Genomic DNA, 18,727 nt, shown 5'->3' with positions numbered 1-18,727 from the left:
TGTGTTTTGGATTTCAAGTATAGGAAATATATTTATATCCCCAAAACGCAGAGGAAGAAATGCTGCATGTAGCTTACTGACAAAAGCTTTGTATTTATGTTTTCTCCTGCCAGGTTTGTCTAGCTGAAGTGGTACCAGTGTTGGTGCAGAATAGAATAACCAGAGTGTTTCTGATAAAGCATTTCACACTGTGTGAGATTTCAGGTGCTCAGTGACCCTGCCCCAAAAGCGAAAAAGAGGGGGGAAAAACCCCCTGCTCCTCTTAATAATGGGATGTACAAACCTTTCATTGTTGCTACTACGATGTCATCAGCACAGGAAAAAGGGGGGGGGGGGGCTGCTGTGCCAGGAGCGGCGGCCCCGTTTCCATGACGACAGCTTTGGAGTAAAAGATGGTGGTTGGTGGCTCGGCTGTGGTGTGTGGGCGAACAGAGAGGCAGCCAGGAGAGCCAACACTGCTTTCAGGGTAAATATGGTCCAAATTAACGGTGTTGCAGAATCGACTTTGCAAAAGAAGAAGACGAAGGAGAAAAACACAGAAAGACACATTAGGCAAAAATGGATGTCTTAAACACAGCGCAAGGTGAAACCGAGCAAGAATATTGCATGGGATATGAAATTATTTCCAATATCAGCCCAAGTGTGGAAATTCAATTTCACAGTTCATGAACAATATCAAACAAACACGCTGGCTGAAAGAGCACACTCCAACTTGAGTGATACTGCATCAAAAGGCTACACGGCTGACATAAAAGCGAATGAAGTAGGTGAAGGGCAGGCTAACGGTTAACGGTAATCCATAACTCGACCAATCTCCATATTTAGGCCATTTAAACTGCACATTAGCCACCAGCTATTCCCATGGTCTGCCTCAGAGCTGGGGGGAGGTGGAGTGGGGATGCGGGCCTCCTTTCTAATGAACTGTATAATTAAATGAGAGGATCCGCTCGGACCGCTCCGACTACACTCCGTTCGGAGACCGTGATGCCTTAACGAGGGCTGAATTGAAATGAATGGCAGCAGGTGAAGGACAGAAGGACAGCGGGGTAATATGGCGGAATGTGCCTTTAATGAAGAGGATGAAAGGGGCCAGCGAGCGCAGGCCGAGGTCAGCGCGGGCATTTACCTTCATTCTTGTGTTGCGAGGGTGTATGCTCCTCTATACTAGTCCTCCAGCATCTCTCGTACTCACATCCCCTCCATCTCAGCCCCTCCTGCCGACTTTGCTCTGTCTTTTTTTTGGGAGCTGTGTTGGAGACAGATAACTGCTTCAGCTCTCCACTTTGCCCTCCCCAGAGCACGCCTTTTGATTGACACATGCTAACAAGCAAAGGTGTACAACAGGGGCACCAGCAGAATAGGTAATGCTAAGAGAACATAACCAGGGAACTCTCACACTACCCCACGGTTCATGACAATCGACTGGGGAACAGCATGTGCGTTTGCATTATTTTATTTTTTATTTTAGTTCCACAAAAACGTGGGCTTACGAGGTGTCAGATTAATTCACGCAAAACACCCCCACCCCCTTCTCACATAACAGAGAAAAAGATGAGAGAGAATTTTTATTTTTTATAGTCGGGAAAGAATCGCCAACAAAAGGAGGGGTGGGTGCAGAGAATAGATAAGTAGCTCTTAAGGAAGGATACGGCCTTTCTCGAAATCAGAGGTCGTGCAGCGGGGAGAGGAAAACGTCTTTTTTACATGGCGTGAGCTGATATGAGGCGTAAAAATACGTCTGTCAGCGAATCAACGGCCATGACCGCGGCCCGTCAGAGGGAGGGTGTGTCACGTGACTGCACTAAAAGCACTCCTTGTGGATGACCATGAACAAAGGCCGAGGCACTCTGGAAGGCTGTGGCTGCGGACGGAAGAGTAATTTCGCTAAGATGGGTGTTAGAGCCAAGTGCTCCTGACAGCGATTCCAAAGCTTTTGTTTAATGGACTTAAAATGCAATTAATTCACGGATAATCAGTTGCTGTTGTTTATTATCTTTGGCAGCAGCGAGCTGACCACAAGCACTCGGAGGAGCCTGTTTACAGCGTTTCTTTAAAGCACAGCGAAGCCAGCTTAAGTGCCGCGAGTTGTGTTACCATCAGTGTGAATGAGAGGAGACACAGGAAATCTTGGCACGGCGCTCGCTGTTGCCACCTCTCCGCTTTATAACAAACGTACTTGGAAACACCAGGAAGTTGATTCTGTTCATATGGACGCAGGCGTTGGAGACGAGCTCCTTGGCGTCATCCAGGTGACTTCTTCAGTCTTGGCTGACCGCTAATCGATGGTCATGAGTATCATTCATGGAGAGCTGGGCAATGGCTGCAATCACAGCACTGTAGTGAAAGATGTACCCTCAGCCCCCCTCCTCAGTTCAGTTGGTCCGTCTTGACTTCCTGCTCAGTCCAGTGTTCCTTCATACCTAGCATGGCTTGAGCATCCATCGACACACTGCTAGTGTGCCGAACTAGTTTTCTGGCCAGGTCACACCTACGTAGCCATGAGCAGTGACCGCTTAATAAAATAATCTCCTTCTTAGTATGTTTGGGGGCCCTATCTCTATTTGGCTCCTAAGTTTCATAATCTACCAAAACACTCCACAAATGAGGCATTTTCATTAGCTGACGCTCCACCATCGACACATTTAGACACCGGAATGTCTCATCAGACCACCCAAGGGAGGTTTTTACAGTGTTTCATGCTTGTAATACCATGGCACGGTGCCATTACTATACTATCATCATGGAATTATAACTGCATGCCTTTCATAACGGTAAAGACGTGCTTTATAAGTACACACACACATACGAGTGCTAATTAAGTAAACCAGTGGTTTCCAACCTTTTTCATCTGACAAACCCACAGCTCTGTCACATGCACTCAGGAATCCCTTCATCAATGCCTCTTACATTCAGTGCGGTCTTTTAAGCTTATTTAAAACCAGATCTGACTAGTTTCAGCTCCCCATTTAGACTATTATGGCTCTTATGGTTAGCAATACCTCAACCACCTATCAATAACTGTGATTTACCGTTTTAACCATTTAACGCTCCTGTTAACAGTTATTTATGAGGTCCATGTTCTTTATTTATTGTGTTTAGCTTAGAATTTATTTGTCCATATTTAGCCAATCATTTCTGTTAATTCATACTTTTAGCTCACAACTTCACGCTCACTGTTTTAAAAGTTAATCTGTCTTTTATAGAACTATTTAAGCTGTTAATTCTAACAATTTCACTACAATGAACAAATAAAAGTGTTAGGTAAGCATATAGTGCTGTGCAAAAATCTTGAGCCACCCTTCATTTCTTTATATTTTGCTTTCAAGGAGCCAGACTTTCTTATAATTTTTAAGAGTGTTTCTCTCTCTTCAGGTTTTCTGGAGGTCTTTTAGAGTTTTACTTTGGATATTGGCTGCTTTTTCACTCATTTTATCTCCAGTCCTTGTACCTGACTTCTTTAACAGAAATGTGTTTTAGTTTGTTGAGTCATTCAACCATAAAAAAGGCACAAAAGTCAACGAATAAACCAGCGTTGTGTCTACAAGTAACAGACAACTTGGCAAAGAACCTGTTTTAATTTGTATCTTTAGGCACTTTGTTACGAGCAGCCTGTCACAAAAACATTTGTTCTCATTTCTTTTGTTGAATATATGAAATGCCAAAGATAATGACGTCTGACAGACATAAAATATTACTTTTGCAACAACAAGTGATTCCTAAAAAGCTATCACCCACATATTTGACATATCTTGGCATAGTGTGCAGTGTGTCCTTGAAGAAACTGTACAAGTCGAGGACAAAAGAAGTGGCAAGCCTCAAAAATTGCATTTACAGCACAGGAACGGTATCTGAAAGAAACAGGAAAAAATCCAGTAAAGACCTGACACAGGACCTGAGAGATGCACCTGACACTTTAGTTAGTCACTAAAGGAAGGAAACTGCAAAACAAAAAGGCTGATGTATTCTGAATTACACAAAAACTGGACTGAAAATCAGCGGCAACATGTCTGTCGGAGTGATGAATCCAAATGTGACATTTTCACATTCAAATCATTGTCAATAAACACGAGGTTAGGAGTGCAGTACAACAGTGTCTAGAGCCATCTGTAGAACATGGTGGAGGGTCCGCCATGATTTTGGGCAGTATTTCAGCCAGTGGCTCAAGACTTTTGCACAGGTAAACTGTTAAAAATGTTAAAATAGCAAACAAAAAAAGTGGGACTCTTTTGTTTTAACCCAAAGTGTGGCTAGCAGTTGAAACTGTTGTAGCTATACCTTAAGCTAAATGTACAGGGTGGGCCATTTGGATACACCGTAATAACATGGGAATGGTTGGTGATATTAAAGTCCTGTTTGTGGCACATTAGTATATGTGAGGGGCAAACTCCTCAAGATGGGTGGTGACCATGGTGGCCATTTAGAAGTCGGATATCTTGGATACAACTTTTGTTTTTTCAATAGGAAGAGGACCATGTGACACATCAAACTTATTGGTAATGTCACAAAAAAAAACAATGGTGTGCTTGGTTTCAACGTAACTTTATTCTTTCATGAGTTATTTAGAAGTTTCTCTTTGTTCACAGCCATTGACATGTCGAAGAGGTTAACACGTGAGGAGCGGTTCGAAATTGTGTTGATATCTGGTGAACACAGTAACCGGGTCATTGCAGCAGATTTCCATACAAGACACCCTACGACAGCGGTCCCCAACCCCCGGGCCTCGGACCGGTACCGGTCCGTGAGTCGTTTGGTACCGGGCCGCAAGAGTTGAGGCTCAGATGTGAAATGTATAGTTTTCAGGGTTTTTATCGGTTTTCAGCGTTATTTTGTTATCGTTTTTATCGTTTACTCGGTTTTCCTTGGTCTTTTCACGTGTGTTATGAATAAATCTTCTTTTTTCGGTACCGGTACTAGTTTTATTTTGTTTTATTTATCCGCAACACCTTAAAGGCTGGTCCATGAAAATATTGTCGGGCATAAACCGGTCCGTGGCGCAAAAAAGATTGGGGACCGCTGCCCTACGAGACCACCCATATCCCATGCTACAGTTAGCAAACTGCTTGCTAGGTTTCGTGAAACTGGTTCAGTGTTGGATTTGCAAAAATGTGGATGCAAGAAACCTGTCACTAATGAAGAAACATCAGTGGCTGTCCTAGCTTCATTCAGCAAGAGCCCACAGCGTAGCACTCGCCGCATGTCACTGGAGAGTGGCATTAGTCGAACATCCCTCCGGCGGATATTAACTACTCACAAATGGCACCCTTACAAACTCCAGCTACTGCAGCATCTCAACGAGGATGACCCAGATCGGCGCACAGAATTTGCAGAATGGTCAAAACAAAAATTGGAACAGGACCCTCAGTTCACGCAGAAGATTTTGTTCAGTGATGAGGCAAACTTTTATGTGAATGGTGAAGTTAACAAACAAAACCACCGCTATTGGTCTGACACTAACTCGCATTGGATGGATCCCTCCAAGACTGTTGGAACAACAAAAGTGATGGTTTGGTGTGGTATATGGGGTACAACGATAGTGGGTCCATTCTTCGTCAATGGAAACCTCAAGGCCACTGGATATTTGAAATTGCTACATGATGATGTGTTTCCCTCTTTATACACTGAAGCTGGCACGTTCCCTGAGTTTTTCCAGCAAGATAGTGCACCACCACATTATGGGTGCCAGGTCCGAGCATTCCTAGATGAACAGTTTCCTGGAAAGTGGATTGGTCGTCGTGGGCCAGTTGAATGGCCCCTAAGGTCTCCCGATCTGACCCCCTTACACTTTTATCTTTGGGGTCATCTGAAGGCAATTGTCTATGGTGTGAAGATACGAGATGTGCAGCACTTGAAACTACGGATACTGGATGCCTGTGCTGGCATTTCTCCTGCGGTGTTGCTATCAGTGTGTGAAGAGTGGGAGAAGAGGGTTGCATTGACAATCCAACACAATGGGCAGCACATTTTATAAGTGGTCAGAAACTTGTAAATAACTCATAAAAGAATAAAGTTACGTTGAAACCAAGCACACCATTGGTTTTTTTTTGTGACATTACCAATAAGTTTGATGTGTCACATGGCCCTCTTCCTATTGAAAAAACAAAAGTTGTATCCAAGATGGCCGACTTCTAAATGGCCACCATGGTCACCACCACCCATCTTGAGGAGTTTGCCCCCTCACATATACTAATGTGCCACAAACAGGACTTTAATATCACCAACCATTCCCATGTAATTACGGTGTATCCATATAAATGGCCCACCCTGTATATAGCATGTGAGGAGGTTTAGCTAACATGTTTATCTATACTGCTAGCTAATGATTTTAGCTGTTAGCCATACTCCTACAGATATTAACATTAGGTTTTCACATACTGAAAACAAATACATGAAGTTAAGAAACGTGAATCAGTTGTGTAGGTTTGCATGTCTGCTGTTTAATTGTGGCTTTAAATGGTTATAACCTTCTGCTTTAATCACACAGAGGTCCGCTCAGTTCTTTAATTTAATTGTATTTTTTTAAAGATGAGTTGAGCTTATCTTACCATGTTCGCCTTCAGCTACTGCAGAAGTGTCTCCTTTATGGGGACTATGAGTATAAAACATAAGAGACTTCTGGAGGACTTGATTTCTTACTCTGACTCACTTAAAACTTTTCTATAACAGCTTGTGTAATCAAATAGGCTATTACAGATGCACTAGTTTCCCCTGCCTGTGCTTGATTAGTTTAAGGTAGATCTATTAGGAAGAAACTGTGGACAATTTCTGACAGTTTTGTCATCACAGGATGCTCAGCAGACAGCTGGTGGTTCCCTTGCTTGTTTATCCAGCTTTCATCTATTCTAGTTTGTGACAAGCACTGCATTTCTTACTATATATGATATGTGTCAAAATAAGCATTTGTTTATACTAGTACTTAGTCAGACAGGCTGCATCTCCTCTGAAGTCTTACGTGTTTCCTGTCTTTGGGAAATAGTTAATTTGCTTAAAACTGGTTTAAAGAGAAGGATCGATCAGCTTTTATCTGCCTGTGCTCGTCTGTTTGGAGGTCTATTCCAGTTCAGACAGGAGAGGGTCAGGGGAACGCAGAGAGGCCCGGTCCTTATGGGCCTCGATGCTAATTAAACCTAAACTGATAGAAAAAGCCTTCTCCACACTAATTATTCCCCATTTCAAGTCTAATTTCACCAATCAGTGCCATCTTTATTTCTGAGAGCAAATTGGGCAGTAATCATTTTCCAGTGGAGATTTCCCTGCCTCTAATTGTTGAAGATGATTTAGTCATTATCGGAATGCTGGCTACTCTTATCAGTCATCTCACAGGGCAAATTTATCTAGAGATTGTGCTCAGAGACATTAAGCTGGATATTATAATGAATTTTTAAAGTCATGACTCATGGTGTTGTCTTAGTCTGAGTGTTTCATACACGCGTACTCTAGCTAACAGGTGAAATGAAGCAGAAATGTGATGAAATGAAATGACGTGGCACAGCCTGAGAATATTTATCAAGATATTTAATGGAAAATAGTTGTACAAAAAAAAAAAAAAAAAAAAAAAAAAAAAAGAAGTTGTGCACTTATTTGACAGCAAGTTTAAATCAAACCACCATTGACACAATTCGTTTTCAGTGCAGTGACTCTTAGCGGTGATATGTTAAAAGGATAAAATGTTTCATTAATGTCTTCCACGAGTTACAAGGAGCTTACCATAAGAGCCTGCAGCAGATCGAGATTTATACATTTTATTAGAAGCGCTACAAAAATATCACTTATCTTATATGCAAATTCAGTTACACAGTTAATGAGCACGGAGTAAGCCACGTCCAGATAAGGAAAGGTAAAAATACAAAAAAACAAAAAAAAAAAACCAGACGAAGCAGTGTGTTAGCAGAATGTAAAGGAAGTCCAAGCGACTAAACATCAAGGACAAGAAGAAGGGGGTGTTACTTCCTTTTCCTGTTTGTCCACTTTAGCTTCCCGTCTCTCTGTGCTGGAGCAGTCTGACGGGTCAAGGTGATCCCTCTTTAATTTCCTTCAGCTTGATCAGCATGTGCAAAATGCGAGTCAGCTCTGCTTTCATAGCTTTCAATATACTTGATTGTATACGTTTGGCACGGAGTTTACTCTATATAATATATTTAACTTCATTTAATTTCGACATCATAAAATCTTGTGTCCTCTTCTTATACACCGCGACACACCAGCAAATAGATACACGCAGCTGGAAACAAACACGCAACACACAAATCTCCCTTTCTCAAAAAAACAAGCCCTATTTTTTTTTTTGCATTACAGCTTCTGATTACATGAATCAATATGGCAAAAATTTCACTGATGCACACTGGCGGCCCAGGTGACAGCTGATATGTTTCACAAACACGCTCTCTTTATGTTACTTGCATTTGCACGGTTTTAAACCGCGCCTATCATGGGATTCTTCCGTCTTGGGTCAGGCTGTCTTTCGTCACCGTAGCGATAGCGGTCGGGGCTGTTGTAACGCTCCTTGACGGCAGGGTTTCTCTCTGGGCTGGTGTAGCGGCCGGGGCTGGCTTGCCGGTATCCGTCTCTTCTCCCTACGGTGTCGTAGTACTGGCGCCCTCTTTGACCCGCGGAGGGTGACGGAGGGACGTCCTGTCTTAAGGCAGCACGGTGCTGCTGTCCTGCCTGGGAAGAGGGGTGGTAGCGGGGATTGTTGAGCGGCTGCTGGGTGCTCAACTGAGGGATTGGCAAACGGCCCGAGTTACTCGCACCTGGAGCGTCCTGATAGTGGTTGGGGCCGGAATCTCTTGGCACAGGTCTGGAGTGGGTGGGGTAATCATATGGATCCCTCCTGAAAGGAAAAAGATGGTTGGTGTTAGAACTCTGTTCGAGTCCTGGCTGCAGGATTGTTAGACGCCAACAGTCAGGACAGACACATGCATTTTACATACAAATATAGATGTATGGTTAACAGGCTAGAGATGTCAACATTTAAGACTAGTTTAAACTGGTTTGGAGATGTGGACGTGCCAGAGATTTGGGCCTCCTTTGTGGTAAGCCGCCTTCTGTTATTCAGTTTATGTGGCGAGGCTGCGGCCTTGGCAGGAATGACTTGTGGGGGGGAGGCCGTGGATGGAGAGATGCCAAGAGATAACAGCAAATGCCTTGGTAAGCATATATGAGGTTGTGTGTGTGTGTGTTTTTAGCTCGTGTGTGCAGGAATGTGTGTATGTGTGTCCCTCGGGTCTGCAATAACGAGGCAGCCAGCTGGAAGTCTCCGGTTCCCTCCCCACTAGCTGTGGGTGATTAGGGGCTAAACCCCAGGGTAAGGCGACCCGCGGGGCTCGGGGAGACGGAAGGAGAGAGAGAGTGAGACTGGAGAGGGAACTAGAGAGAAAGTGCGAGGGGGGGGGGGGGGGGGGGGAGAAAAAAGAGAGACACACAGGAGAAAAGAAAAGGGAGGGCTGATCACCTTTCATTCGGGTCCAAATGTTTTCCGTCTTATGTGCTGTTTCCAGTGGTGAGTGACACACAAGTCAAGCTAGAGCGAGTAAGCAAATCTAAAAGTCAGGTCTTCAGCAGCCTAGCTGTAAGGGAAACGCTCCTATTTATAAAAGTGGTGAGGTGCAAGAGAACTGTCAACATCTTAAATTATACGTTTTGGCATTCAAATTATATAAAAGTCATTTTGGCAAACATCTCTGCTTTCCGAACAATTTAATATACTACATGAGCTCATTTAAACTACACATTTTTACCATATGTTCATATGCTGCAAAAAATCCTTTGGAACTTCCAGGATTCTTCACATTGATTACTTATAAAATGTGGCTCATCTAAGTCACAATTTCTAGATCAAAACATGCCTTTACTAGAAATCAGTACTCAGGATTACATAAGGACCTTTGTGCTAAAGACGTCTCAAAAGTTACCTTGAGTCACGTGTTCCCATTAAGGAGGTAGTTATTGACAAAGCTGCACTCTCACTAAATACTGGGCAATGTCTTGAGCCCAACTTCTTTCACAATACCTTAAAAGAAGCATTAAAAACGCTACATCAGCTAAAGGTATGACCTAGGTGTTCATCAGTCCATGTGGGAGACGTTATGCAAAGATCTGGAGCATGTTCTGTGGATGGATTAGACAAAAGCTGCAAAGGTTTCAGAATCACCATTACGCCAAGGGATTTTACTCAAAAAGAAAAGACTAACAGAAGTTGTGTAAAGCCACAAGATGCACGACCCAAGAGATAGAAGAAAGTTCTACCGGAGTTCTGACCTTTACCTGGATTAGATGCAGTGACATGACCTTACAAAGGCTTTTTAATCAATACATCCCAAAAATACTGATAAACTGATAACCCAGAATTCCCCCTCATTATTGTGCAAGACTGATGGGAAACTGACTGAAGCTGTTACTGATAATAGAGAGTCTACTAGTTATCAAATCCAGAGTTCACTCCCTTTTTTACGTGTGCTTTTCCATCCAACACAGTGAGTAATTACTCAGTGAGTTCAACAAAGACATGACAAGAGAGACGAGGCAGTACATAGATCAGTAGTGTGTGTTGCCAAAGAAAATTAATAATCTGATTCAGACTGAGATACAGTAGGCTGTATTTGATACTTTCGTTGTGTGGACATCACAAACAAAGTTGTAGTTGTTATTCTTTGTCTTAATTTGCACAGTGTTCTTGGAGCAGGGATGCAAAGTTGATGCCCTCATAGTTTAGTGTCTACGCCAAGTGGATCAAGGACACATCTAAAAGCTGCAGGACACTGTTCCTTGAGGCCTGGAGTTCCCCCACCCTTGGTCTACACGGTCAAGACCATGGGGTAACAACATAACTGGCAGGCACATATGTCTCCACAGAGCCTGTAGTTCAGCCTCTATGACGAAATATATACATGACAAACTTATGACACTTGGACCTAGGTGGGCACAACATGATGCACTCTAGTTTGAAAACTATAACACTGGCATAATTCCTTCCTTGATTATGGAAAACATGTTGCTACTTGCTACTTTAAGAACTGCTCTGACCGCCACATGAGCAGCAGAGTGCTGGCTATTGTTCAAAATGCTCTGGTGGTATATCAATCAGCAACACAGAACAGCCAAACAGATTTAGATATTTACTTCCCACCCTTCAAAACTGGCTCCTGCTGCAGTTATTATACAGAAGCCTTGAGCTTAGCCTTTCCCTTGTTCTGTAATCATATCCCTCCGTCTCCTCTGTCCACTCCCATGAGTCGAGCTCGGCACCTGTTGACTGGCCAATTAGAAGGACTCACTCACCACAGATTGGGTAGCGCACAGCTTGGTTGTGAGTGAGTGTGCGTCTGTACTTGTGCCTTTGCAGACTTCCCATGAGGATATTCATGGACTGCGGTGACGTGAATTTCTCTAAGTGTGTGTCCGTATATCAGTACAGCGTGGGCTGCGAGGCTTGACCACCCAAACAGAGCAGTGCGACAGGATACACAGGTGGTCCCAACAATGAACAGCACTGCTTTGTCAGTCAGTAGAGCCAAGATGGAGTTGCACATGCACAAAGACTTGCACTGCCAAGGCTTGAGATAAAGAGCAAAATAGGGTTGAAAAGAGAGAGAGGAGAGAGAAGATTCAGAGAAGTAGAAAAAGAAACAATATGAAATGAAGACATGGGGGAGAGAGAAGCAGAAATAAAATGTGGGTAAAAACAATGTAGTCCTGCTTGGAAAGCTCTGCAAGGCAGGAATGGAAAAGGATAGATAGAGAGGAAGCGAGCCGAAGGTCAACCTCCTCATTAATCCAGATTAAATGGCGAAGGCCACCAGGGGAGGCGATGAGAAGGAATGGAGCGATACGTGGATAGAGGGGGGAGAACACCTGGGTCCTCAATCCGGCTCAGGGCCACCCAAACAGACAGGAACCACCGCTGGCTTCCCCGTTCTTCTTTCATCGCTCCTTATTTTTTCCCTCCCTCTGCGATCTTCAATTTCCACATCTTTCAGACGAGCATATTCATCTTTCTCTTCTTCTCCTTTAGGCTTTACTTGTCTCTCCATCGCCTATATAACCTCTCTGCTTAGTAGCAATTCAGGAAATGTAATCACCTCGGTCCTCTTTAAGATAAGGCCAAAGCAGTATTAGAACAAACAAATATCACAGTAACCCTTTAGTGCTACACTAAAATTGGATTTGCTGACATCCATTTATTTTCAGTGCTAATATTTATAGCTGTATAAAGTTTTAAAAGCTAAATAGTTAAATTATCTCATTCTGCCATGTCCATTTTCTAAGAGTTCAAGTAGGAGCGATAGAGTTCTCTTGGATGCTGGGATGGCCTGCTACCCCTGCTCCGTAGCGGTATACACCACAGAGCTACCTTTTTATGAATCTACAGGGTGGGCCATTTATATGGATACACCGTAATAACATGGGAATGGTTGGTGATATTAAAGTCCTGTTTGTGGCACATTAGTATATGTGAGGGGGCAAACTCCTCAAGATGGGTGGTGACCATGGTGGCCATTTAGAAGTCGGCCATCTTGGATACAACATTTTATTTTTTTTTCTCCTATAGTAAGGGGGCCATGGGACACATCAAACTTATTGGTAATGTCACAAGAAAAACAATGGTGTGCTTGGTTTCAACGTAACTTTATTCTTTCATGAGTTATTTACAAGTTTCTGACCACTTATAAAATGTGTTCAATGTGCTGCCCATTGTGTTGGATTGTCAGTGCAACCCTCTTCTCCCACTCTTCACACACTGATAGCAACACCGCAGGAGAAATGCCAGCACAGGCATCCAGTATCCGTAGTTTCAAGTGCTGCACATCTCGTATCTTCACACCATAGACAATTGCCTTCAGAGGACCCCAAAGATAAAAGTCTAAGGGGGTCAGATCGGGAGACCTTGGGGGCCATTCAACTGGCTCACGATGACCAATCCACTTTCCAGGAAACTGTTGATCTAGGAATGCTCGGACCTGGCACCCATAATGTGGTGGTGCACCATCTTGCTGGAAAAACTCAGGGAACGTGCCAGCTTCAGTGCATAAAGAGGGAAACACATCATCATGTAGCAATTTCAAATATCCAGTGGCCTTGAGGTTTCCACTGATGAAGAATGGACCCACTATCGTTATACCCCATATACCACACCAAACCATCACTTTTGTTGTTCCAGCAGTCTTGGAGGGATCCATCCAATGTGGGTTAGTGTCAGACCAATAGCGGTTTTGTTTGTTAACTTCACCATTCACATAAAAGTTTGCCTCATCACTGAACAAAATCTTCTGCGTGAACTGAGGGTCCTGTTCCAATTTTTGTTTTGACCATTCTGCAAATTCTGTGCGCCGATCTGGGTCATCCTCGTTGAGATGCTGCAGTAGCTGGAGTTTGTAAGGGTGCCATTTGTGAGTAGTTAATATCCGCCGGAGGGATGTTCGACTAATGCCACTCTCCAGTGACATGCGGCGAGTGCTACGCTGTGGGCTCTTGCTGAATGAAGCTAGGACAGCCACTGATGTTTCTTCATTAGCGACAGGTTTCTTGCATCCACATTTTTGCAAATCCAACACTGAACCAGTTTCATGAAACTTAGCAAGCAGTTTGCTAACTGTAGCATGGGAGATGGGTGGTCTCGTAGGGTGTCTTGTATGGAAATCTGCTGCAATGACCCGGTTACTGCTTTCACCACATATCAACACAATTTAGATCCGCTCCTCACGTGTTAACCTCTTCAACATGTCAATGGCTGTGAACAAAAAGAAACTTGTAAATAACTCATGAAAGAATAAAGTTACGTTGAAACCAAGCACACCATTGTTTTTCTTGTGACATTACCAATAAGTTCGATGTGTCACATGACCCTCTTCCTATTGAAAAAACAAAAGTTGTATCCAAGATGGCCGACTTCTAAATGGCCACCATGGTCACCTCCCATCTTGAGGAGTTTGCCCCTCACATATACTAATGTGCCACAAACAGGACTTTAATATCACCAACCATTCCCATGTTATTACGGTGTATCCATATAAATGGCCCACCCTGTACATAGAAGTGAACAGGACTAGTATTAGCAGTTCCAGAGAAGTTAGCACCAACCAACTTATTGATAAGTGCTTTGGCAAATTGTACTGCTCATTCCAATGACTGACTGAACCCCTAATAATGACAAAGTTGCTGGTTTCAGGCAATTAGACCTGAAATCAGGCAACACCAGTAAAGGACACTGGTTAAACCCTTTACTTCTAAGGCTGTGAAAGCACTGTATGTAAGCAAACATAGATGTGTTAGTAATGACGTGACTGTCTACCACCATTTGACAGCATGTATCCGTGTGTGTGTCCGGTCAAGCAGCTGGGGGATTAGGGCTTCTATGGGCCTCGGTGACCCTTAGGGAATTTCTCATCCCTGGGTCGCACAGCTGGCTCCAGCCTGGTTGGGAGACGGACGGGAGTGGACGTCTTCAACTCCGTATGAGTTTTTGTGGGTGGTCGCAACCTGAAATGTCCTCAACCAACTTTGGATTTATGCAACATTTGAATTTCACATGAATTATAATTGAATTTAGTGGAGCTAAATAAAATATTGTGAACGAGAGAGCGCGAGCCAGAGAAGAGTGCATGGTCGTGTTTGTACATTCCAAGCGTCAGAATGAGATCCCTGTTTACTTGATAACTTATGTAACGCACTTCATGGGCCTGTTTGTGTGCAACGTAGCAAATGAATACGGGGAGACGGAAAAAGAAATGTGAGGCCTAAAAACAGAAAATAGAGGCCAACAATGTTGAGTTTTAGACACAACTTGCATTAACTCAGATGTAAAATGATTTTCTTGTGTACCGATTAACCCGTCTCACGCTAACGGCATAATGCCTGTGCTGCAGCTCAGTCAGGACAAAGGGGAAATTTCCTCCATAGCTCTTACTTTTGACTTATTTCAAAGCAAAAAAAACCCAAACATGCCAAACATGGCAGATTCCTGCCGGATTAAAATGTTGTTTGCTGTCGGTAATGACAATTAGAGGGGCTCTGCCAGCACTGCTAATCTGGCTTGAAAGGAGCTTATGACAACGAGAGACAAGCAGACAGTAGGTGTGTTTCCATTCAGCTGTCAGGAAAGTTTCACACACACTTTAGAAATGTCAAAATAAAAAAATACAATTAAAACATCACATGCAAATGAGAGTTTTCCACTTGCGACGTGGAACAAATAAACAGGTCTGAATGAATGTCACAAAGGAGAATGGGAGACTTTCAAGAGTGATTTAGTACATGCCAGGCTGCTGTTATTACCACTGAATGTGGTAGCAGTGATATTATTAAGCTGCCATTAGCCTCAGTAACTTACAGATGACATTTAACAGTGTGCCAAGTCACGTTTGATCTATTTGTACAATTTGTCATTATGTTATCCTTATTTATTACTTATTATACCCCCTACTCTAAAAACGACCACAAGTGGAGAAGAAACAGACACTTTTAATGAAGCAAATAACTTAAAAGTCCATTTTTATTTTTGCTTTCCCAGACTTTTTGGCCATTGGTTGCTCATAATTTGCCTCAAGTGACCCCAACTGCTCATATGATGATGGGACAGAGCAATGTCTTACAGAGCCTTCACACCTCGGCTGTGATGACTCGCATGATTTAATAGTGGGTCAACAAGCCTCAGGGCCCCTTCGAAGAAAATGACCCCCACATGGGGTTAAATACTTGGGACTATCCATCAGTTGTTTCTGAACTGAAGAAGCCTCTTGGATGAGAGGCCAAACGTCTTCCCGAACCAAAAAGAAGTCCAGCTGCCATCATTTCAAATAATTAAGCTTAACATATCTTGGACGGTTGAGAGCCTACATGGACAAGTTTCTAGAGGCTGCTGGCTGCTATCAGGCAAAACTGGCCAAACAGAGTACTGCACCAAAATCCTCCTTGTGAGTGCTTTGGTCACTAGTAGATACACATGTGTGCAGTTTGCATGGAAGACACAGACTTTACTACAAACACTTGGTAGCTACTAGCTGAATGGTAGTAAAAAGCAGAGAAGTTGGTGTGTTTCATGTGAACTATTGGTGACGCCAGAGATCCAAACAATCACGAGAAGATTTTCGCCAACCAGTCAGGGAATGCATATTTTTCATTAGCGACTGGTGGTTATTGGGGTGTCACTGAACAATTTCTAGGCCTATCTAAGGCTTTAGCAGCTGATTCAGAGTGACTGACATCAACTTTAGAAACACTCGCCAACTGGTTGGGGAATACACATTTTTTCCTCTAGGGGCTGGCAATCTTCAACACCAAAAGAGTGTCAAAATAGGCATTTTAGCCCCTCCTACCAAAGAAAATGGGGAGATAAAGAGCTGCACATGTGTGGGGCGTGGATGTCACATTAGTTTTTTTTGTTTTTTCTTTAAAGCTTGCACGAGCAACAGCTGAGGGACTAAAGGGCTGAGGGGCTGTCGACCTCTGACTTAACCCTCTACTGTCCCATGTCTAAAATAGCAAAAAAGTAACGTCAAATGGTTAGCAGTCAAGCGACTTCAAAACCTCAGTTGTCTTGGTATGTGCATGATCCACTAAGGAGCTTCGCCACTGGTTGTATGGTGTGCCACCTCTCGTCTCCACCCTCATTTATGTCTAGTTAGCCTTGAAAAGCTAAATTAGCAAGCTGCTAACGTTAGTCGAGACACTTGCAAACATCCTGATGTTACTCATAATTATATCTCAGCCATATACAAGCTTCACACTGTCACAATGCTTTCACCTTGCAGCACTTCTAAAACTGACATTTGGATGTTTCTATCTCTATACATCAGTGACATACTGCGTGCTGTACACACACGTATACTGAGTGTCGGGATACCACAGTTTCCCCACTCTTCCTGCTTATAGCGCCTCCTGTTTTACTGACCGCATTTGCTTCCTCTCATCAGACTTTGGGTTTGTTATTTTTTTAGTTAGGCAGCCTAAAAATGGTTCTGGGTTCTTCACCCTGTTGCACATGCATTCCAAGAAACATGACACTGCAGCTTTTATTCATTTTTCAGATTTCTGCTAGTAGGCAGAACTGAAAAGGAGGCAAATTCATGCAATACAAAGTGAAAAAAAAAGCAAGAGCAATGAATTGTTTCCCCCTTCCTGTATGGACAGGACTGTTGTCTCTATTTGAACAAGAGTGGAAACCATTTAGAAATCCAGCAAAACACTGTATCTAATTTTAATGTTACTTTCTTCAAATGTGATACATTCACAATTTGAGAAAATGGAGACAGCGTAAAGTGAGGTGGAAAAAGGCTGTCTGCGTTGAAAGAAAAAAAAAAGACAGGCTATGTTTAGCAGGAGACAGGCAGAGAGACAGATGAGACACCCGTCTGTCCCTCTGAGGTCTATATAGAGCAACAGTGCAAGGTGTGATGTGAACCACGGGGACCACGGGAGTGGAAAGCTGTAATGACACGCCATCTAATACATCTGACTCACACTTTGAGAACATCATCACCATATACCACACTCTCAACCACCCTCTGAGAGCCTGAGAGTGTGCGTGAGTGTGTGTGTGAGATAGACAGAGAAAATGATAGAGTGGATATTACATCCATAGCTATGCATGTGAATTTGTGCTGGGAGTGCATATGATTACATATTCTGCAGTGAAAGAAAAACAGGAGTATCCATGAGGGACTGTGAGAGAGTGTGGCCATTTAGACATCGCTTCTGCCGTAAGATGGCGAAGAATGTGTGTATGGGGGTAGGCGCGTGAGGGGGTTATCCTACACCTGCCCCTAGGAAGCGGAAGGAGGAAATTATTAACACCCCCAACTGCCAGTGCCTTATTAGACCCCCCATACTTTCACCATCCTGCTCTCCCTCATTTGTCATAAGTGCTGTACACTAAACAGCTGGAAAACAGCCATGTGTGTATATCAGACACGCGCGCACTCCGACTCCAAAAGGCAAAAAGTATGATTAAAGTTGGAGAAACAGCACTCTTGTGTACAATAACATTTGCATTAATCACAAATAACCTTTAAAACATGTAGATAATAAAGGTAAATTTAAGGACTCAATGTAAATTTGTATTATGTAAAGGACAAAAAGGGTGTGAACTCCAAGGACAGTAGTTAGAAATACAAGTTTTGCATAATTTACGCTAATGCGTACTTTTCTCAGAAATCATAAAATACCATAAAAGGAGGCCTCTGTTATTTAAAGCTGTAAACTATTATGGAACAGCCCACAATTTTACACCCCCCACCCCAGATATGGTCTCTGATTTAACCACAAATCTATGAGTAATAAAAAAGAAGGAAAAGGAACTGCACCTCTTCTGTTTCAGGGTTACGTGGTAAGGTATTCACAGAATCTCAGAAACTCCTATTCTCAACACGAGAATGCCAAGGACGCCGCTCTCAACTCACAATAAGCCACAAGCCAGTTTTCATCAATACAAGCTGGACAAATAACTGCGTGCAGCTGGCTGGTTTTTTTTCTTAACAATTGAAATTTTTACCAAATCACCCCAAGTGCACAGTCCTTTATAGAACTGTACAGGTGACTTGCCTGAGGAACTATTCATCATAGACTACAAGTGATTATTTCGCACTGACCCTTCTCACTGAGGGGACGTGAACCAAAAAGACGGCAGTGAAAGCCAAAGTAACGCCTCAGTCTCCTGAAAACACGGCTGTTAGTGTCTGCAAACTCTCAGACACAATCTCACAAAAAAGTCAGCTGACTGACATTTGCACATTGAATC

The 18,727-nt window shown here is 43.1% G+C and overlaps 1 protein-coding gene across 2 annotated transcripts in view; it reads right to left on the bottom strand.

Moving 5' to 3' along the window:
• Positions 1-7,540: 7,540 nt before the first annotated feature.
• Positions 7,541-18,727, bottom strand: part of pard3ba (par-3 family cell polarity regulator beta a) — a 208,927-nt gene continuing 197,740 nt past the window's right edge. For both annotated transcript variants that reach the window (XM_085397617.1, XM_085397618.1), the window contains exon 24: positions 7,541-8,827. In XM_085397617.1, coding sequence (XP_085253743.1) covers positions 8,410-8,827 — 418 coding nt within the window. In that variant the 3' untranslated portion in view covers positions 7,541-8,409. The remainder of the gene's footprint in view (positions 8,828-18,727) is intronic.

This window comes from Rhamphochromis longiceps, linkage group LG23, assembly GCF_057381845.1.
Source record: "Rhamphochromis longiceps isolate RC_006_pf linkage group LG23, R_longiceps_female_GT1.1, whole genome shotgun sequence".
Lineage (NCBI taxonomy): Eukaryota > Metazoa > Chordata > Actinopteri > Cichliformes > Cichlidae > Rhamphochromis > Rhamphochromis longiceps.
Note: the sequence above shows the minus strand (reverse complement) of the source record. Positions and strands in the feature narration are given on the sequence as shown.